This window comes from Lepisosteus oculatus, chromosome 21, assembly GCF_040954835.1.
Source record: "Lepisosteus oculatus isolate fLepOcu1 chromosome 21, fLepOcu1.hap2, whole genome shotgun sequence".
Taxonomy (NCBI): Eukaryota; Metazoa; Chordata; class Actinopteri; order Semionotiformes; family Lepisosteidae; genus Lepisosteus; species Lepisosteus oculatus.
Genome location: NC_090716.1, coordinates 13,075,929 through 13,098,116, shown reverse-complemented (window position 1 = coordinate 13,098,116; position 22,188 = coordinate 13,075,929). Strand labels below are relative to the sequence as shown.

The following is a 22,188-nucleotide window of genomic DNA, read 5'->3' as shown; positions in this document are numbered from 1 at the left end:
TTATGTCCTCTGGCTTGAATTCCACTCCGATATTCTCAGTTCTCCGAGAGGCTCAGTGTTTCAAAACTTAATGTTAAATAGTTAACTATTTTCTAGGCTGACTGCCATTTAAATCTACCATGGTAACACGTTGAACTGTTTTCTCCCAGGCTTGGGAAAATAAAACCATCGGGCAGACAAAAATCAGAAAGGCCAAGAGAGTCTATGACTGGAGGATTCCTGGTCTTGTGAGAAATGTGCAAAACATCTAATTTTAAAACTGTGGGTCCTGGGATAAGGCAGAACCTACTGGTGGCATGAGAAATTCTGTTTTCAGTCAGTGTGGCAACAGCACTCTAACCAGTTACCTAGATGCATAGGTCTACAGCTTTTGGCTGGATTAACTTAGCTGTACCTAATGTAAAATGTACACACTGAAGAAGTTCAGTTTAACCATTTTAATAGCAACACATAAACACCTCCTTTTGGACAGATTGAGGTGTCAGAAGTTAAATTTCATAGCACCAAACATTCAATTTCTCACCTCTTTTGCCATTAATTCTGTGCTAGCGTCAGGTATCTTCATGTTCTCAATCAGAGATGTCAGCACTAGCGGCATCTTGCTCTTTCAGGCAGAAGTCAGGGAAAATCACTAATTCAAGTTGACTTGGATTACTTTTCATTTTCTTCCTCTATTTCTTTCACACTCTGGGCTTCAATCGTGTTCTTGTTCAGGCTGTGTGTAATTCCTCAACAACAAAATGCAATATCTGAACGCTGCCTGTAAAAACAGGCTCATTCCTGGAAAACTGACCACAGCCGAGGCCTGCAGGATGTTTCCTGGGTTATGGGAACTGAATGCCACATTCCCACTCATCCCCAGAGAAGAACACCTCCTTTCAACACAACAATGGGCAAGCTTGTCCAGAAACTCCACAGCTCTGTTAGAGATGAAATTGTGAATTGAGAACTAATGTGTGCTTCATCAATCCACTGTGCTAAATATCCCTACTACTACACTGGCTGATGCACACTCCTTAAATTTATGAGTATTGAAACTATAGTTACATTTCTCTTTAAAAATCTGTTTTAACTTGGGATATGACATAACTGAATTTTCTTGTTCTCCTCCACTACTGCAAGAATACACCTGTCCAGTACATCTGTGCCCCTTTGCTTCAGATGCAATTGGGGCAAACTGTTACCATCAAACTAATGCTGCGACAACTAAATAAATCATAAGAAATAAACAGGAGCTATCTGAAAATCATAGACAACACAAGCAATGCAGATATGTGTTCCCTCATTTTGTGATAATACACGTCTTTAATATCATCTCATGTATAGGTGTGAACAGGCAATTTCAATTGCTCAAGCTCTGTGCCAAACACCTATGAGCTTTAGAGTATTTACTAATTCTACAAAAAGGACATCAGTGCAGAACTGAATGAAACAAGACAGAAGTGGCAATAATTAAAACTAGAAAGATCAGTGGGACTGCAAATATTAACTGCTGTAGAAACACACAAGACTTGACTTTATGAATGAAGTGAATTTAAAATCACTAGTATCTTGCTTTCTTAACTTGAACCCCTGCAAATCAGCACATAAAAAGACTGCAGCCTTAGGGCAGCTCTTCAGGTGCTGCAGAACCCGAGACCTAGGAAAGCTGCCGATACAAACAGCCCTGTTCTCTGTGCTATTTAAACACAGTAAGTGGATAGCTGGACATGTGACAACAAGTGATACTCCAATGTGAGATCAGACAAATTATTTTTATAGATTTCAAACCAACGCTCAGTTTGTAAAATATATATATAAACACACTCATAAATTCACATAAAAAACAGACTATTTTCATGTTGCACAATTTTTAATAGAATATTCTAGTTATTCTGTACAAATTGAAAACACCATATTGAGTAACAAATTGTGTAGAACAAGGTAAGGCCAAAACACACGTCTACATACAAGGGCATGGTGTTGTGACTGGTGTTAGCCACTGAATTTCAGCCTTAGCTTAACTGTTTCTTTTACAGGGAAGAGCTGCTTAAAACAATTTAAAAGGTGCACTTTTGCATGTAGCTTTCAGTAGGGGTTTGAGAAATGCTATCCCTAGGCCTGCTGTATTTTCATGGTTAGGCCTAAATTCACTCAGAAACTTTACCTTAGAAGACTTAGAAAAAAACTAGATGCTCTAAAGACCTAAGGGATATTATAATGCATTACCATTCATCAATGCATCACACTTTCGAGTAGTAAAGATGACAGTAATTCTTATTCAAGCATTTCAGTTTATGTAAATGTGAGCTACTGTACAAGGTACTGCTGAATGAGCTCTCCATTTCTGTCAATCCTGTCAAGAAGGGAGAACAATCCACAGTCTAACACCTGCTCATGCCGAGTACGACAGCACTCCAAATCTTACCAGTGAATGGATGTGAGAGTCTACAAGTCCAGGCATGCGTCTCAATCCGTCAGCTGGTGCAGTTCCAGCTCCTTCCTGTGTTTAAGTCTAAACATTTTTTCATTACGTATTTTACAAGTAAGTTTCTAGAATAAAAATAATTTGGCAAAACTTTATACAGTTTCAGTTATTTGCAAATGCTTCGGCAAAGCAGCTGCTCCATGTTATGGAAACTGATATTTAACAGGGGGAAGGTGTGGGGCAAAACAATGGTTTGGATTTAACAGTGGATGAACCCCTCGCTTGCCAGAGTGCTATTAAGATGTGCAAAACAGTTCTCATTTGAATCAATACAAAATCCAAACTAGGAACAAAATACATAAATAACTTTAGCTAAATATGTGAAACACTGGATTTCAAAATAAAAACATGACATGAGTGAATATAAGTAGGCAATCCCAATGACATGAAGAATCGTGTTAGGTGGGACTTTAAAACATCGATTCTTAGCATACAAAACCCCTGAGTAACCTTTGATGTGAGCAAGTGGATCAGTCGGAAATCAGTAGGCTAAAATGATTCCTTTCACAGGGGGTCTGGAATGTGATGGTGCTGTGAATCCATCTGAAGAAAGTGACCCAGGATGTAGGTTGCACTTCTGTACTGCCTTAGTTCCCCAAAGTTTGAGGTTTACACTGTACAACGTAAAGCAAAAACTGCAATAATCTGGGAAAATGTCATGCACCTTAAAACATTTTTGTGTCTTTTTTAGTTATTTTGACGATTGCTTTGCAGTGAGGGATGTATTCTGCAGACTGGAGAATCGGGTTGGATCTGGGTGACGTGGCGTCTCTAGTCTCATGGCAGTGGGAGCTCCAATTTACTGCTGCTTGCACTCAGCAGGCTGGGTGGCTTCTTTCTGAAGCAAAAGAAAGGGGAAGAAACTCATCAAGAAAGCTGATGGGAAGAGTTGGGATTTTTTCTGAAGGGGAAGAAAAGGAAAGAAAATCATCAGGAAAGCTGATGGGAGGAGTGGGATTTTCAAAGCTTAAGCGGATATGGAGGAGGCCACAGTGTTAATAGTAGCTTGAAACAGGGGAGACATCACTCATTTTGTCACCTCAGACAGGACGCAGAAAGCAGCTAAGAAAAGAGGAGAACCTTTGTCGACACTATGAAAACACCACAAAGTTTAAGGTCTTCCTTGTTAGAGAAAACACTGCCTCCTAGTCTGAGAAAGAAGAAACTGTTCCGGAGATATGATGCCTACTTCCACTCTTAGAAAAAAAAAAAGACATCCTGGACAGCACAGCCAGGAATGACAGCTGCAAGTGAAAAAAAGACCTGTTGCACACAGGCTCTCAGTTCCCAGTTTAGAATGATTTTTGGTTTCTTGGCCACTTAGGATCTTTTCTGACAGGAAAATACTTTGATTTACGTTGCCAATCAGCAAATCAAACTATAATCGAATCATAATGGTCAAAATGTGGGAAAAAGAGGTGGCAATATCTGCCTTAAATGTGGTATCATATTACAGCTAAGACAAACCACAAAGGGCTCACAAATATTACAATCCTTTCATACTGTGTGCTTTTCCAATTTCAAACAGCACACACAGCAGCACTACAACCAGGATGTCTGGGTGATGCCATTTGATCATGCAGGCTTTGCTGTTAAGGATACAGCACAAGGAGGACAGCTACATTCAGACAGATACAGGGTGAGACAAAGAAATGATGAAGACCGGAGATGTCCATTTTCTCCCTTACCTATAGGTTTATGAAGTGAGAATGAATTATGCCTATACAGGGGGAGTAAGAAAGAAAAAATAATCATTGAACACCAATCTATAAAGATAGAATAATCAGTGAATGTTGATTTTTTAAGGAAGAAAAAATATTTCAACATAGATTTCTGCAAATGAAAGAAACTTCAATTCCATAAAATTGATTTAATTACGTACTGCCGTCTTGTGTTCTTACAGAAGCCTTAGAGGCTGTAGTCTTCTAAATAATTTCATTTCTGCATTATTATTACTCACAATTTGCAAGATGCTTTTGTCTAATCTGAGATCCCTTGGTGGACTTGTCGATAACCAGACAAGTCTAAAGCAATGTAATCAAAACAACTAATTATCTAATGATTTAAAACCATGTCTGCAATGAGCTTAGCTATTCATAAATAACATGACCAATCTACGCAGTCCTGAAACACATATTTCACTGGGACACATTTTCTGATGAAGAAAAATAAAAAGGGGTATGAAGCAGGATGGACAGACACGCTAAGAAAGCATATTTCCTACACCTATATTTTGTATCCACATCTGTAGCTACCATCTCTTCCACCTAAAGCAACTAGTAACAATTGGTTCAACTTCTACCTTCCTGATTCAGTAGGAATAAATCTTCTGTACAAAGATGAAAACAGGAATCAATATACTCATCAGTAAATTTCCATCATCTGCAGACTGACTGGCCCTTCCTAAAAGCCATGATTCTAGAACCCTTGATAACACCTTGTCAGTCTTTCTCATAAGGATTAATTACAATGAATAGAAGCAGGAGAATGGATATTTAGCCAAATCAGAAAGGTAACCAGCCTAATCCTGGAAATTCGTTCAAAATTAGGGAGAAATTCCAGGTTGCTTAGGGAAATTAAAGCACTTTGAAAACTGACCTTAGGATCATAGTCGGCCTCGTCATCTTCTTCTCCCTCCTCTTCGTGGTCCTGTTTGAAGAAAAAAAGGGAATTAAAATACATTCTGATTCACTGTACAGTGTAGCACCTGTTTATGGAGACTGAGCTCTTCGAAAAGATAATCAGAAAGCTGAAGAACAAGGCAACCACACTGTGCTTTTCCATCCTAAACCCAGGTTTGGTAACGAATTACAAACATGACATCATCCGAACAGAAAATCACGTCGGGGAACTATTTTTTTTGCAAGTCTGTAAAGATACCCGATCTGTAAAAAAGCAGTTCGGGCCTGCAGTCCAGACATCACAGGTTTCAATTCAGGCTATGCTTTATGTGGGTGAAACTGGGACTATCAAGAGGTATTACAGCACCTCAAAAAACACCACCACTGGTGCAAAATGTCTGAGCAATTATTAACTACTTCTGCAGCAGCTGTCTGTACAGTGTAAAGATCCCTAATGTACTGCCGAGACTCCTGGACTAGAACATCAAGGCTTCTGATTTAAAAGAAATCCCTTGGATGGACTTCTAAGTAACCCTTGATGTCACACTACAGCAAAAACAGTGAAATAGCAACAATGTCATTTAACATTTATTATCATGTGATGAATTTGCACGCAGTAAATAAATCCAAGTTTAGGTTACCATTTTGATCACGTAAGATGCACGCTAAATGAAGATGCACGCCTGATCGGTAAGGTATGAGAAATAAAACAGATCACAGTCTTGCAATATTGACGTTTTGAAATCCGTTGCACTCACCTCCTCTTCACCTTCCTCTCCCTCCTCCTCTTCGAACTGCAAAAAAAAAAAAGTTAAACCCCAGACAGCTGCAGAAAACACAATGGCAACAACAGCAAGTGCAGTGAAGGTCAACACCTACGCTCTCATCCTCCAAGGCCTCTCCAGTAAAATACAGCACCGCCCGGGGGACTATCCGCTCACGGAAAAAATGGCCAATTTCAAAATCCGTGGCTAAAGTGAACTCGGAGTCTTCATCCTGGAAAACCACAGTCATCATGATATCAATTTGAAGAACAATGAGCACATTTAAGAACAGAAATCACAACTGCTCTACAAAAGATAGAATAAACATTATTCAAACTCAACACATTAAAAGTAAAACAACAAATCAAATTAGTCAATGTATACTTTGGGTGTACTTTACACTTTGGGTGTAACTGCTTTAATAAAAAGGTAACATTTATTCATATTAACTGCTTAACGTAACATCAAATCCAATGGGTTTTTTTCTCATTTAAACTCTTTAAAATGTTTCTAGCATTGTAACTCACAATGTTGTAATTTTAATCACCCACAAACAAGTATTTATCCACTTTTTGTAATTGGACATCGGAGATGTCTGGACAGCCCTACGCACGTGGCTCTCCGAGTGAACGCCAGAGGGGCGAATCTCACACTGAATCTCCTTCAGCATGAAATCAAACCCAAGACCCGTTACCGCCACCCCCTGAGATCTGCAGAGCCCGCTCAGCATGCACCTCATAGCTGACACATCCATGTGCAGCAGGAATGCCAAAAGGTGTGCCAGTGTTAAGCAATCATAGTCCCAAGCCACCACCCTGTTTGAATCTCTATAAAACACAGTCCACTCAGGAACTTTTTCAAATGCTACTTACCAAAGCTTCCCCGTCTCCTGACACTGCAAGACAGAAATGTGTTGTTTTGTTGTGAATAAGAAATTAAAATGTTAGACAACTGTTGTAGAGGCAATACAGCAAAAAGCACATGACCTAGTTTTAGAAGGGACAGAAGCTTCCAGCTTGTCCCAGAAGCTCAGGGTCAAGGCAGGATTACTTTCCGGACAGCATTATGCCAACAATAATGTCTTTGGAAGGCGGGTATAAACCTGAACAAAGCTCACACATATTCAAGCAGAGCATACAAACTCTACACAGAGGGCATTTCTTCTTCGCTGTGAAATCAAACCCAAGGCCTGTCATCTAACAGTCATCTTAGATCCAACCTCTATTCAACCTTAAGGACAATCTACATTTGTGTTTGTGACCAACTGCTTCGTTTTATCCACGCCACTGCAAGATATGTAGACTTTTCTCAGCCACGGGACCAGTGCTGAAACACAGCGGTCTCTCGTTCATCTGTGACTGTCAAAGAAAGCATGACACAATTCACACTGTGGCTGACTACACTGTTTAAAGATAAAAAGAATCTTGGTCCCACATCCTATGGTACAACAGTTTTTCCATACATAGTGAGAGGCTTTAAAAACACAATAAAAGCTATTACAGTCCTCATGTGTTGGTTTTTTTTATGCATCTCAATATATTTTTGAACATTTTTCTACAATTCTTGATTGGAATCACAAGAAAATAACATATACTACATCAGAAAAGCAGATCATTTTTAAGACACGAACATGAAAGCTCACATCATTCTATGTAATGACAAAGTGTTTCACTTTAGTGAATTGAGGTTAAATGTGCTGATTAAGTTCGGTAAGCAAAAGATCCTGTAAGATCTGTAAGACCGCTTGGTTTCTAGTGAGAGCAATTCATGAATGTCATTTCTGAACTGTCACAGTTTCCCCATGCTTTAAAGCTGACCGACCACATTCCACATGGTTTAGAGCTCAGTAGCAGCTACATGTGCTCACTGTCAAAGCCACCACAGCTTCAAATTAACAATGAGTCCACATAGTGAGGTCCATAAAAAAAAAAGATGAGAATTTTTTTTTTTATCCGACAACCTAATTCAAACTGTATCTTACAAGGCTCTCAGAGTTCAGCTAATCAGAGCTCATGTGACAGGAAGACTGAAGTCCCCTTCCACAGGCCTTTATCAGTAAGGGCAGGAATGCTGGCTGGGAGCCCAGGTATCTAGCAATCTGGACACGTGACTTCCTCTGACTTTGAAAAGGTGAGGGCACAGAATTACGTGACCGCACGCATTTCCAGTAAGTCCTCATATTTCTGTATGGTATTCCTCAGGTCTAATCACAGCTGCCAATAAGACACCTTGACATACTCAACGTGCACATTTGACACAAAGGTATTTTCTGCAGCTTTTACACAAGACTTAGCCAACAGTGGGACACTAGCCATCATCAGATATAGAGTAATTTGGCACTACAGAGAGGCAACCTCAGCCTTCTGCAACTGTTAAGGAAGTATTTAAGAGGATATCAATCATTCATATGTAAAATACATAAAACCTACTGACTCATTAAGAGCATTAGAGGTCTTTTACTGTATGATGTTAAACATGTGTGAAGCAAGTAAAATGCGATTTACAAAAGGATGCAAAGATTTACCGTCACAAAGTGCTCTGAAAGTCACTATAAATCTGTATGTCAGCATCACTACATTAGATTACTTCTGTACAGAGGTAAGGGGGAGGAGCTACAGTAACTATCCAATAAGTATGTGCTGTTCTACAAGGACAGATGCCATAACAGGTCATATGAAAATCATAATCTCTGAACTTCAGCATGACGCCTCATTTACATCAGCCTTCAGTGGAAATGTACAGAGCCACTGGGCACCAATACCACACTTCCTGATGTCACTTTACAGTATAACAGGCCTATTAAATTGCTGTGTGGCAACTGACCTGAAGAAAATGTGTGAAGGGCACGGTGACGTGTGTGAGCTGGAGCGGGACGCCTGTCGAGGGCGTAGGCCCACCTCGAGCCCGGCACTTCCTCCTCTCGGGCGAGGCTTACGAGCAGGGATAAGCTGCTTTCTGGCAAGGGCTCGATGGTGATAAAAAAGTGGGGTTGTGCTGCCACCTTCTGTCATGTCACTTAGAAAAAGGGACTCGTATACAGAGGACTTGCTCTTTGAAAAGTAACGAATCCTCACAAGCCAGCTGGGCAGCAGCCATGTGGGAAACTGTTGAACTTACTGAGAAGCAGAGATAACTGCACAGCCATGGTCACTATCACCAGGTACAGCCTTCCAAACGAACACTGCTTCCTTACTGGACACCGAATTACTGGAGGGCACTTTTATCCTATGGAGACCTTCATATCCTTCTTCTAGACCATTAAATAAATAAGGAAATACTGAATATTTTACAATATGAAATATGACACATTAAAAGATAAAATGTATAATGCCATCAACGTGCCACAAAGCTTAGAATAAGCTTTAGAGTAAAATAACAGTGACAGAAATTCAATACGCATAGACTGAGAAATTAACTGGATTTCATTCAGGTAGCTGGAGCCTCAGGTCTCCTACCCACTGACCTCTGCCTAAGGCAATTTCAACAAGAGGCTAATTATAACCCAACAGCATGAAGGTGACCATTTAAAACCGCTTAGTCATGTACTAGTCATGTGTCGTTGTAGATGACAAGGCAGCTGTACGTTTAAGTGCTCCTTTACACAGGGTTGGAGGAACTGTGAGCGCAGTGCCTGAGTGAGCCTGGCTTTGCTTCACTGGGAGCCCTGTACCTTTGACGGGGTTGAAGAAGTTGAAGAAGGAGTCGTTGGGCACTTGCTTGACAACAGTCCTCACTGTGCCCCGGCCCTTGTGCTTCTGCTTCTTCTTTATGGTTTTCACAGTCACGTCCTTGCCTTTCTTCCAGTCAATCTCACAGCTGCACAGAACAGGGGAGGCGAGGACAGCGGGGAAATTCCATTAGGGCTGTGAGCACAGCCAGACTGGTTACAACTTACTCACTCCACCTTCATGGTTATTACAGCACTCAGAACAGGCAAAGGAACAAAAAGTCACACTTTACACTGACTGCAATCCTAAGAATGGATTGTAATCTATTTAAGAAATACAAAATGAGTCTCTAAAATATTCTGATAAGCAACTTTACACTTTATGACACTATGAACCAAAATGACTAGCAATGTTAAGCTTTACAGAATTTACATCCAAAAAGACTGGATATTGGAGTGTTATGGGTGATAAATCTGGGAGTCCTGGGAGTACACCAGGACCAACAAAATTGAGGACAAGTCCAAGTGTGATCCAATGGGAAAACTGGATGATTATCAGGCCATGTTTGTAACACTGTTAAATCAAAGAGTCCTGATGGCCTCTCATGGATTAAGTGAACATGAGTGACTGCAAATTGGCCAATCTGCGCTGCGACACTTCCTGAAGCCTGAGTACTGATCTTGACAAGACACATTTTCATTCCCACGGTTACTCGGGTGACCCGGCCCACTCCTAGGAGAATCATGTACAAGGGGCACCCTCTGGGAAATGACGGGTCTTTACTCACCCGTCACAGTCAACAATCTCTGGCCCTTCAAAGGAAAATGGTTCTGAAGGATCTGGCTCAGACTTCATCTTGTAGACCTTTGTTAGAACAGTGTTGTTGAAGTAACTGTTGGGCTCAAAGTGGAACTCTAGGGTAAAACTCTGCAAAAAAAAAAAGAAAATCCACACAACGCATAAGAGTTACAGCTTCTCATCATTATTTGCCGATTGGTTTCACCTTCACCCAAGATGACATGTTAAGGGTCACAAAACTTACAATGCTTAAAAAAAAGACAAAATAAGTTTAGCTGCGCATCAATCTATTTACATTACCTTGGGGGACATACGTCACATCAGAGACAGAGGCAGCAGGAGAACAGAGCAATCAGCAACAGAGAAAGCAGTTTGAGAAGCAAGCCGAAGAAAGGCCAGACACGAGAGGGTGAAGAATAAAGTTCCCTGCAGAAGGTCGGGACAATTAACACACAGCCATGACATATTTTTGTAAGAAAGAACAAAATAATTGTTCTCGAAACCAAGCTGTGCAATGGTGACCACAGATCAAACAATGTGACTGTCAATATATTATTATATTTGTCAAATTATTTTAGATTTATATAAAATATTTGATAAATTAAATTATAAGGCTTATCTTGTAGATTTTAAAAATGAATTATGCAAAAGGATCTTCAAATCGGGCATTCAAATAATGAAGACGAAAAAATTACAAAAACTGCAAATGCAAAAGTTAAGCAACATCACCAAGTTACTAGTGCTTGACGTTATTATGAAATAACCTGCACCTACCATTGGCTCTCCTGGATCAGAAAACTTCACTTTGATGTCTTGCAAATGTTTCAGAATTGGCTCATCATGTTCCTAACAAAAAGAATGGAAAACAACTGATATTCTTATCTATTGCATTGATGACCTTTCTGCCAAAGCATTTTGAAAATATAGCTAAATGTACTGAAATTAATAATTCCAGTGGTGAATGCTCTTACACTACAAAGAAAGAACCTTCAAGATAAAATGAAGACTGTACATTTTAGTAATTAAGATTTCCTCAGTTAAGCACACACAAAGACACAATAGAAATGAGATCATAAAACTGAGTTCCTTCCAGTGACAAAATTCTCAAAAGCAGGGATTTCTGAAGTGGATTATTATGAAATCGATATGACTGCCTAGTCTTGGAACCACCACAGAAGACCATTTGAGGACTGCAAGTTTATTTTTATTTTTTTTAAAAAGGATTTGTCACTGGCAGAGACGACAAATCGTAGAAGTGGACAACTGTTTATTATGATTTCCATAACTGGCCTTACTGACACTTATGTTACTTAATCAGGAATTCTTGTGAGCTGGACCTTTATTCACTTAAGGAATCTGTTCCAATGTTTTTGTGCGATACAAATCATACAAATTACATAAATAAGGATAAGGTGGAAACCAGTGAGACATGCGTTAAGATCAATTTACTCATCACCTCTTTAAGAAAAAAGCTGCGCTTTGCTGACAGTTCAGTAAGACTCTTTATTCTGCTTCTGTAGCTGAGGAAACGGGCGCCTTTACTTTGGTAGTCCTGTCTGCATTGACACTAAATCCTCTAGGTGTCACTGTTGGTCTAAAAAAGGGCTTCATACTATTTCCACAGTAACAATTTGAGGAAAACAATCAAGTAATTGGGTAGAAACAACACTTAGTACACTAGGATGCAGAGTTAGGACAGGCAAACCTAAAAAACACGTCTTAGCATCTCAGACAAAAAAGAAAATGGAAATACTACTTCATAATCAACTGATTCATGGCAATTTACTCAAATTATCTACATCTCTAAATTCCATTTTGATTTAGAAAAACAGTGTAAAGTCTCACAGAATGTCTTTTTACTGCATAACACGCCGTTTTTCTGTTACCAACTTACCAATTTTCTCACACAGAATCCCAAAGTATTTTCTCCTGTAGAGTCTCCTAAGAACTGAAGGTTTCTGCCAGATCTCGGCATACACACCCCTTACTTAATAATGGGTTTCCACATATCACCCTGCAGCTCTCCTCTGAAGTCTGGCTTTATGTTATTTCATCAACACGTACAGTCATATGTGTTCTAGGGATGACTCTTCTTTAAAACAACTATCCTCAACTTGTTAGCCAAGGAACAGGACCCAACTTCAGAGCGACAGCAGTTGTGCCTTGTTAAAATGCTGTCCGAGGCAATTTCTGCCTACAAAAAGATGTCCCCTTTAACATTCTGTGATAACGCTGTATGTTTAGACTGGTTCAGGCCTTTAAACTAAAGCTCAAGAGACGAGGAACAATTACTTGCAGCAGGTCGCTCAGCATGTCCACGCTCCGGAAGATTGTGAGCCAGAACTCCGGAATGCCCTTTGGCTCCTCTTCCTGGGCCGCATCCGCCTTGTTCTCCTCCACAGTGGCTTTCTTCATCAGTTCGTCCTGTGGAGGGAGAGGAAGGCGGTCAGATCTGCACCGCATGTAAACCAACACAGCAGGTCACCGCGCAGCTCCCTTCGCCTCCACCAGCGCCTCCAAGAACTTCCCAACAGTCAGCAGCAGGATGCGCTGCTATCAATGCCTGCTTCGACCTTAGTTCGATTTTTTTTAAAAACACTGCACACTTAACCTTACGGACACTTATGAGTGCTTACAAAAACAGAGCCAACTACCGTTTAATATAAATCCCAATAAGCAGTTTAGCTGCGTCAGCAGGCGTAGTCTGCAAGGGAACAAGTAACAGGTTCATTCCAGGCTGAAAAGAGAAGCGAGAAAACACAACGTTCCGGCTGTGAAGCCTTCTTCAGAGTGAATTCACAATAAGAACATCTAGATATAGGCTGTGGAAATACAGATTTACTCTAACATGTTTAATCAGAAGCCACTGATACAACTTTTCCAGAAGTCCCTTAAGATAGGGATGACGTCTAACACACTCACAGCTAACTCCTCCTCGTCTTCTCTGTCACTGTGCCACTCACACTCCTCATCTGTGGGCTCCACTCCTCCAGTGACCACATCTCGTCTCTGCAGGAAAAGACACCAGGGAGAACAATAAGCTCCAGGTAAACAGTAGTTCTGAAGGTTTTCACTGATCATTCATAGAAAAAGCTGCAGTGTTTCAGAATTCTTCTCTTAATTAATGCTGCAAGACAAACATGCACTGTGCTGTCGGAGAACTACATTTCCACCATACAATTTCTGGCATTGAGAAACATTTACTTCAGGACGTAACGTCTTGCATATGACAGACGTTGAAGATTGCAGAGCAGGGGAGAACCATCTTAAATTAACAATGATGTTTTATAAAATAAAGCGCTCCAAAGATCTGGTCTATCGTCTAAAAAAAATGGGCATAGTAGGGATTACTGTAACCCTACAGCATTTGCCGTTTTTCTCCATTAGCACTGTTCCCAGCTGTGGAAATAGCCACACTCGATGTAAGGCAGCAGGCCACTCGTTCTAGTGGGATGAATATAGCACTGGAATGGAACCTGGGGTCAGAGGTCGCTGCCAGAAGGTTAACCAACAGTGCAAATGTGAGACACATCAATCATCCACCTACCTGGTCAAACAAAGGCTGGTAGAGGGCCGCGTACTTTCTCTCCAACTCGTGAACTTCCTCATAAAACTTGGCTTCTATGTGCGCACACTTGACCTGCAGCTGCTTCAAGGCATTGACTCGTCTCTTGACCGACCTCGGTAAACTGCAACAACAAACAAAATTCTCATCAGTGATTCCTATCTGAACAGTCCAGTGCTGAAACAATCAAGAGGCTCTTTTTGTTTTCTTCCTCTTTTGGATTATCAAAGGAAAGGTTAATTAAAAGGCATGAAGTTTAAAAAAAAACATAGTAAGCTCTGGTGAAGAACCACACCAAGTATGTTCTTCAGGATTTTTAGGTCAGATGTCTGTAAAGCAGCGATGACAAATCTCTCACCCCTATCTGACTGTCTTCAGCATTGTTGGTCCATAAATCTGAAGCCAGCAGAGTGCAGTGTCATCATGCTATTCCTGTCCACTCCGCCAATCACTTAAAGACACGCTCAGGACAACACAGTCCCATGAAGCTGTGCTATACAAAGAACTGAACTTAATTTCCCTCTCTTTTGCAGAAGACCAATGTTGAGTACAAAGTAACAGACTGGGGTGACGTCAGTCCCTTTCTGAATTTTGAGCATCTCAAGTTCACTCTTCTCCGGGGCGTGTGACAAGTGTGTGCACAAAAATAAACTTGGTTTGTCTTAGACGCAGCTGTAGCTGGAACACAAATCACATTTTTACCTTTAACCTGTGATAAACAACTCCAATCTGGCACTTTCTGATTTGAGGGCTTTGTTATAAATAAACCATATAGCAACAGTAGAAACGAGACATGTTTCAGAAGTTCAGTATAATTGACACTGCTAGTAAAGCTATATATTTTAAAGACTGCACTCTAAATCAATTTGTTTTACATCAGCACTAGCTTTCGCTCTGTAATTCAGTGGAGTTGGAAGACTGGGAGTTGAGGGTTTGAAGTCCACAACACAAACAATGGGATGGCCCAGTGCCGACTTCATAGCCAGGCTTTAACAGTGAGCGCTGCTAGCAGATGCCAAAACGACGGCCCCCACTGTCACGTGAACTGACCAGAACTGCTCAACACTGGGGTTTTCCAGAGAAATTAGTGCCTCCTAAACTGAGGATTTGGTCAGAGATTTGGAGATGTTGTCATCTCTGATCATTCCTCTTCAATCACATTAAGAAAGAAAGATTACAATGAATTATGCATCTTGACAGTTTTTGTTGGTACCATGTTCTTCATCTCGGAAACGTCCTAGGTTTCTTTATATTCCATAGGGTGTTCAGGAAACACTCAGGCAGGTTGTATAAGGGGTTATGGACGTACCAGTTTACTGTTTAGCTCACCAGTGACACAATGAATCCCTTACCTTTCAATGATGGTGGAAGGAGTGTGGGACACACTGTCAAGTCTTTCCTGAAGAGCTGCCAGGGCTTGAGGATTCTGCATAACTTGATCTCCCACCTTGCCTACCCAAACAAGAGGAAAGGATAGGATCACACACTCATAAAAGATGTCCATCTTCATCCAAAAATAAAACAGAATAAAAGAATTGCACAATGAACACAGTTCACACCGGGAGTGAGAGAAACCAGTTCAGCTCCCTGACAGGTCTAACCACCCAGCTCCTGCCCCCCCTTCCCCTGAGGGTCTATCCTCTCTTACACAGGCCGCCTCATCTCAAAAAACCCCAAAACACAATCAGCACGGCTGACAGTGTAGGAGGTGAACCTGCTAGTCCCTAGTCACCCACCTGCCCCACCTGCCCCACCTGCCCCCTTGTCAACTGCTGCTGGTTTTTCATGCTACACAAAAGTGGAGAGTGGTGGCCTTTTCAATGACACCTGGGTACAGCGCTGCCAGGGAAGAAGCATCACGAGTGTTCCAGAAAATAAGACGATCTTCATGTCTACAAGGCTTCTAAATGAACTGCTTACCACGCAAATGACATTTAATTACTCAGTACTTTAAACAGTATCCCTAACCTACAGTAGGTCACGTTCAATGGAGACAGAAATGGAACAATTTTCATAAATTGGGAAAATCAATAATGGACTCCATATATACAAATTATCCGGCGTGCGCTGAGTCTCTGATATGCACACTGCAAACTTCAGCATCACTGCTTCACAGCCTAACAACTTCAAAACTGCTTTATTGATAGTGATGACTAACAATATTCATATTAATCTAAAAGGTTGAGAACATCCCTGCAGGTTAATGAACAAAAATATTCAAGGCAGCAAACAAATATTCAAAAATCAGTTTATTTTGAACTAAATATACGGCAGCGTATCATTAATGTTTAATTTCAAGTGTTCAAGATCGACCTTTTTAACAGGAGTATGCAGGCCGAGTCTGACTCTGCTCTAAGGAAGCTCTTTTAACTAACTGCAACAACATTCAGCAGTACTGCAATTGCTCCTCTGGGGAAATGACTGCATAATGAAATCCACTTGTTTGTTTGCAGTAAGGGCACGTGTGACATTGAGAGGCATCAGGGAAACCCAGGTTTCTCCGGAAACCCTGCTAAAGTAGAAACAAGCAGCTCTTATTTATTTTACCCAAATTTCAGATATCACAATAGGAACTGGATTGCGTCTTTTTATTGCCTGAATACGCTGTGCACATTGGATTCCATTACTAACTACGAGTTTTATGCTAATGCTCTGAAACAGTCGCAGCCGTATAAAACAATAAAATAAGTCTCTGAGTTAGTTTGATTCGCATGGCCCACCAGGACAGACCGAGGCAAGTTGTCTTAACACCAAGCAAGGGCTCATCCACAGTAAACGTCCTTGCTGGGAGAGCAGGTCGAACTGTGACCAACAGAAAGTCCCAGCCTGCTAACCTGCTAGAAGCCTGCAGAGCTGCAGTTACCCACAGAGCTGCAGGTCCTCTGGCCGGGGAATGTGGAGTTAGCAATGGCTCAAAGGAGAAGGAAGGCCTTGCAAATGAGCAGGATATTCTCCCACGATCAAATACTCCAAAACAATGGAGATCCAAACTGTTTTGAGCGGGTAAAAAAATGCTTATGTAGGTACACAATAAATGTTTGCAACACATGGGATGGTACCTAGTACAGTAAATAGTATAAAACCATTTGCGCTAGCCTCCAGGAACAACAACACAGGCTTATGCAAGTGAAGAAATAATACCCAAAGTGATTGGGCAAATCTTATACAAGCGTGTGACAGAACAGGTGCTTCGCCTAGACTCTCGCACTTTCACTGCAGCTAGGCAGAGAATGCACAGCAGGGCACCCATAGCCTGCTACATTCCCTTCCAGAAACCCTAGATCCCTACTAGAGAGCTTCACGGGTCCACAGGGAGAACTACATGTGGAACTTGTTGAGAATTAAATCACTCCTCTGAGGTTGTGCTGCAGCAGGATATCCATGCAAATTTGGGTATTTTGAATGTGACTTGTGTAAGATGTGCTTTTTATTCTGTGTCAAAGGGTATAATATTCCAGCAACCACACTTGGCTCGGTTCCTGCTATGAGACATTTCAGAAAGAATAAATCGAACCTACAGTCAGGGTCAGGGTCAGGAATGATGGGAGAACAACTACTGCCACCTGCAAGTTTCAAAACAGCTCGGGTTAGAGACAAGTGGATGATACCCCACGGGGATTTAGATCATCCTGTGCAGAAGAAAAAAACCAGGCTGAACTGCTGTGATCAGAAAGCCCTGACTTCATCTGTCTTACTCGCATGCAGGATGCAACACGCAACACAGACTGCAGTGGCTTTCCAAGCCAGATGTGCTCCAGTGCAGACAGCCACTCCCCTTTCATGCAGTTTCAATGACACTGCCATACAAAAACAGCGGCACCTTTTCGGACCCTCAGACCACCACTTTCCATCCGGGACATGACCGGAATAAAAGGTTTTGCAGGAAGGACCTGGCAGACACTGCTGGAACCCTGTCAGTTGCTTGAAAAACGAATCAGAAGGATCACCCACGAGTGCAATATTTACCTTTGACTTCATTCTTTTCTCCCTCCATCGCAAAAGCTGGGCCACGTCTGACTGCAACAGAAGACGAGGCTCATCAGCGGTGTGAACAAAACAACCTCTATGCTCTACCAGTACATAAAGGAGAGACCTATACCCCATGCTGTTATTAGTTGTGCAATTAACATTCTTTCCTATAGTACAGTGCATCTCACTTGCTGGTGTTATTGCAGCATAAAATATTACTTGGGATTTCAGTACAACAACATTTCCTCCTGAAAAATATCATCCTTACAGCTGAAGCCAAGGAAATCGGGTGAGGAAAGCAGATCCGGCCTCCTGAACAACAGCGAGAGCTGCTTCCATACAAATCTTACTTTCAATACCAACGCAAAACCGTGCATACAAGATTCACCAACCCGGAATTGGGTTACAGTGATATTCAAACATTTTTAATTTCATATACGGGTGAAAGGCGAAATATTGAGCATGATTTGTAACCTTGGTGTCAAAAGTACAAAACAAAATCAGGTAAACTAGGAAACAGCAGTTACAGACCACAATTTGAGCAGCAGAAAAAAAATCCTTTAGGACATAAAAGTTTCTCTTCCGTAATTATTGAACAGTGTGTCCGCTATTTTCTACTGCAAGCACTTCATATGTGAAACCAGTGACTTTTACAAAAGTTGTACACAATACAAAAATAAACCAAAGACGCGTAATGACATCCAAGAGGTGGTGACAGCAAAAAATAATAAGGATACAAGATCGTTTCTGACGATTTTTCCCTCGGCATTTAACTTTTAAAAAGTTTTAAACAACACATTAAACGTCTAATTAAAAGCCATATGACAAGACGGATGTGGAGCCTTTCAAACGCAGCCAGCTTGATACGAGACAACGCGTCCGTGTTTCTACATCTCTGCTTCCAGTTTTCACTCGAATGGAGAAATAAACTTTGTGCGTGGCTCGGTATGAACAAGTCAGCGGTCAAAGCGTCGCTCTTCACCCTCGCTGGCGACAGCCCCCGCCGCCGGGCTGTCAAACAGGAGGACGGCACTTCGCTGCCTTGCGATTCAAAAGCATAAACAACGCCCCCCCAACAGAAATTAACAACAGATATGTTATATATAAAAACTGGCAACTGTCACCTGGAAGAGTCGTGTATTTTCGACCTGCGTCCGCCGGCTGGTTTGAACTGCGTCGACGTGAAATCGTCTTACTCAGCCAAGTAACTCAAGACGCAGAACTTTAAATCAAATGCAGCACAAAACGGCCTGTCTTCAGCCCGTCTGCACCCGGACGGGGATCGGCGGCGGACTGCGTTATCAGTTTCTGATCTCGACTAAGCTCCCGACAACGCATTCAAAGTCAGTTTGCCAGTGTCCATCTGAAGTTTTTTTTTTCCTCCTCACTCACTCTCTCTCTCTCCCTCGGTGACAGGCGCGCCTGTTTCTTTCCAGCTCACTTAAATCCCCCACATGTGCCTAAATAGGAATTTCGCCAACATTACGCAGCAATTCTCTCTGATCTAGTCTCCCGCTGACGTCCCCTCTCCGCTCAATCAGAACAATAATTTACCACCGAAATCAACGACGTTTTATTTTTTCCTCCCCCCCGCAAGATCGAGTTTTTCTGCCTGTGTATTACCTCAGAGCTGCTCGCCTTCTTTTCTCACGCTTCCAGCCGCAACGAAGGGTCCTCACCCCGCACTAACGCCGCCTCTGATTGGCCGAAGCGCCCTAACGAGAAGGAGGAATTCCAAGCAAGGCCGCACGCCATTGGTTACTTGTCTGCGACGGGGGAGTCCGCAGGCAGGGAGTCGAAATTAGAAATGTTTGCAGGGCGGCGATGAGTACTTAGTCCAGTTTATGTGTTGTGTGTTATGCAGTTTTAAAGCCGTCGGATGGTTAAAAGACAAGACGGCAGTAGGCCTAAGCCATCGCAGTCATTAGTGGTCTGAAAGGAATTGAGTAACGGGCAAGTTGCACTAACTGGGAGGGAGGTAGTGAGGCGTGTACGGTAAATAACGAATGGGTGTTGCTGATCGAGAAGTAACACTGAGTAAGGGCTGGGAGTCTCTGGTTATGTTGGTTAAGGGTGGCTGTATGCCGTGACAGTAAGTGTTGGTTCCTCGCAGCACAAAGGAGCCCTGCTGTTTGGACTTCGGTCGTGTGGATCGTCACCCCAAGCTCCTGTTATCTCCCAGAACACGCTGGCTCTAGATGAACTGGTGTTTCTAAATTGTCTCCCCCATATGTGCGACTGTGTGAGAGCCGTGCGATAGATGGCGTTTTAGCATTTATAAATGTTGCATTATTGCTCTCCACTAGAGTGGAGAAGCGATAAGTAAGGAAGATGTAGTGCTTGCTTATACAGATGATCAGAATAAACTCATGCCCTCCTAGTCCCATCTCTGAACTGGCTGCATCACTCTGCTCTCCTCCCCACTGAGAGCTGGTGTGTGGTCAGTGTCTGGCGCATTCTGGCTGCCGTCACATCATCCAGGTGGGGCTGCACACTGGTGGTGGAGGGGAGTCCCCATTACCTGTAAAGCACTTTGTGGAAATGTGTTGTATAGGTCTGTGATAAATAAATTAATTGAGTACTAAAAAGTGGGGTTTGAAAGAAAACATTCAAAGCTTACCTTCCAAATGACGGCAAGGAAGAGAATTGACGGAGAAAGCTAAAGGAAAGCCAGTGTTTTGCACCTGGAGCACAGAGCACAATCAATTGATTGTTAGTTTTGAACATGAATGTGGGTGAGGGATAAAGAGGAACTAACACCAAAAAAAGAGACCGATTAGTTGAAAGGCCAAGGCTCATTTTCTAACCAGTACTCAGCCTGCTTCTTTTTCGATTCCTCATCAGAGCTGTCCATAGGAAAGGAAACGGAGAGACATCGAGTCTTGCAAGCTGATATGTTGGGGGTGGAGTCCATCTTGAAAACCTTGGCTAACAAAAAAAGCATAACATATTCCAGGATGAGACATTGTTTTTTCAAAGATTGAAGATTCATTAGCACTGGAAAGAAATGTTGAATTGTCTTGAGTTTTTGAGCTCTAGGAGTTTAATAAAAGAAAGATAAATCGCGATATAGTGCTATGCTAAAACTTGTTTTTTTTTAATCCAAACTCATCTCTATAGATCAGATCAGGCCTTATCATGGTTTCCATAGTGACAAGGTTACAGATGGTAATGCTAGATTTCAGCTGGATAGCAAACTGTAATTAAAACAAAGTACAGTACCTTGCTCAAAAATATACCCACAACTTCTGTAGAAGAGACTTGAACCCACAAACTTACAGTGGTAACCCAGAGCCCTAACCACAAATTAACACTAAACACTGCTAAAACAGGGAATTGGTAAAGTGTCAGTTTTAGGTTACTTAATTCGTGCAGGAAAAAATGTAGCAAAGGCTTAATATAATACATGACCTGGTGGAAAAGGAAAACAATCCAGTCTTTTAAAAGTTTAGCTTTTTTTCTCCTTTACTCTTGAACAACGTTCTCTTAAAAAAAACTAGAATGCATTTTTTACAGTGTGCTTGAGATGCATTTTTAATATTGCATATATAACTTAAGATGATTAAAAAATAAAGAGAAAAAAGCTGGATACTAGAGTTCTTTTAAAAGATACTGATCCATTGTGCTTCACGAATAATGGACAGTAACGTCTAGTTGGCAATTAAAAATGAATAAATGCACAATCCGTGTGACTTGATATCCAGTCACTCTCACAGAAGGATTTGTGAAGCCATTGTATGAATAGTCGCACCTAAAGCCCAAGTGCAGAGTCAGTTTCTCGTATCACCATGATCGCACAAAAGAACCAACAAGAATAGCCCAGAGCACTGACACTGGGATGTGGCACTGAAACATGAACTGATAAAGAGCTCTGCACACCCTCCCAGACATTAGCAAGAAAACTCCTCCTAATGGCCTGCTTGTTTTCAACCCTTCTGCTGCTGCAGGCAACAGTCTTACCCTTCGATGGCATGGCTTTTGATAATATGCAGAATATTAGAAAAGGTTATAATTGACTATAAAAAAACTTTTAATTAAATCTAAAAAACGTTTAAAAAATGTAATTTGGGGTATAATAGAGAAAAAGTCTTTATTATGTGGCAAGAAACATATCTAAAAAATTATATAAAAGCCACCATATTTTGGGAGTTTTCACAGATTTATCCTATTTAAGAATTTTGAATATTGTATTGTTTTCCCATCTTTCCATGTAGAAGCCCACCCATGAAAACAGGAAGTTTACAAAGGTTTCTCAAACATCTTTTGTGTACATATACCAGTGGATACCTCATTGTAAATTCTTCTATGTGTTCGAGTTTACCATAGATCTGAAAAT

General features: G+C 41.4%; 1 protein-coding gene across 3 annotated transcripts; it reads right to left on the bottom strand.

The window, feature by feature from the left end:
• Window positions 1-1,833: 1,833 nt before the first annotated feature.
• nap1l4a (nucleosome assembly protein 1-like 4a) lies at window positions 1,834-19,579 on the bottom strand. 3 transcript variants are annotated; one of them, XM_015338409.2, is made up of 15 exons: window positions 19,476-19,579; window positions 17,850-17,900; window positions 15,236-15,335; window positions 13,866-14,007; window positions 13,241-13,327; window positions 12,611-12,742; window positions 11,093-11,164; window positions 10,308-10,447; window positions 9,523-9,668; window positions 6,725-6,747; window positions 5,968-6,084; window positions 5,847-5,882; window positions 5,066-5,116; window positions 4,156-4,187; window positions 1,834-3,305 (listed from the first exon to the last, which is right to left on the bottom strand). In XM_015338409.2, the coding sequence occupies exons 2-14, from the start codon at window positions 17,875-17,877 to the stop codon at window positions 4,182-4,184; spliced, it is 1,080 nt and encodes a 359-aa protein (XP_015193895.1). In that variant the 5' UTR covers window positions 17,878-17,900; window positions 19,476-19,579; the 3' UTR covers window positions 1,834-3,305; window positions 4,156-4,181. The 3 variants fall into 3 exon arrangements, with proteins under 3 accessions (XP_015193895.1, XP_006642515.1, XP_015193894.1); XM_006642452.3 differs by lacking the exon at window positions 4,156-4,187; XM_015338408.2 differs by lacking the exons at window positions 4,156-4,187; window positions 19,476-19,579 and adding an exon at window positions 18,977-19,447.
• Window positions 19,580-22,188: the final 2,609 nt, after the last annotated feature.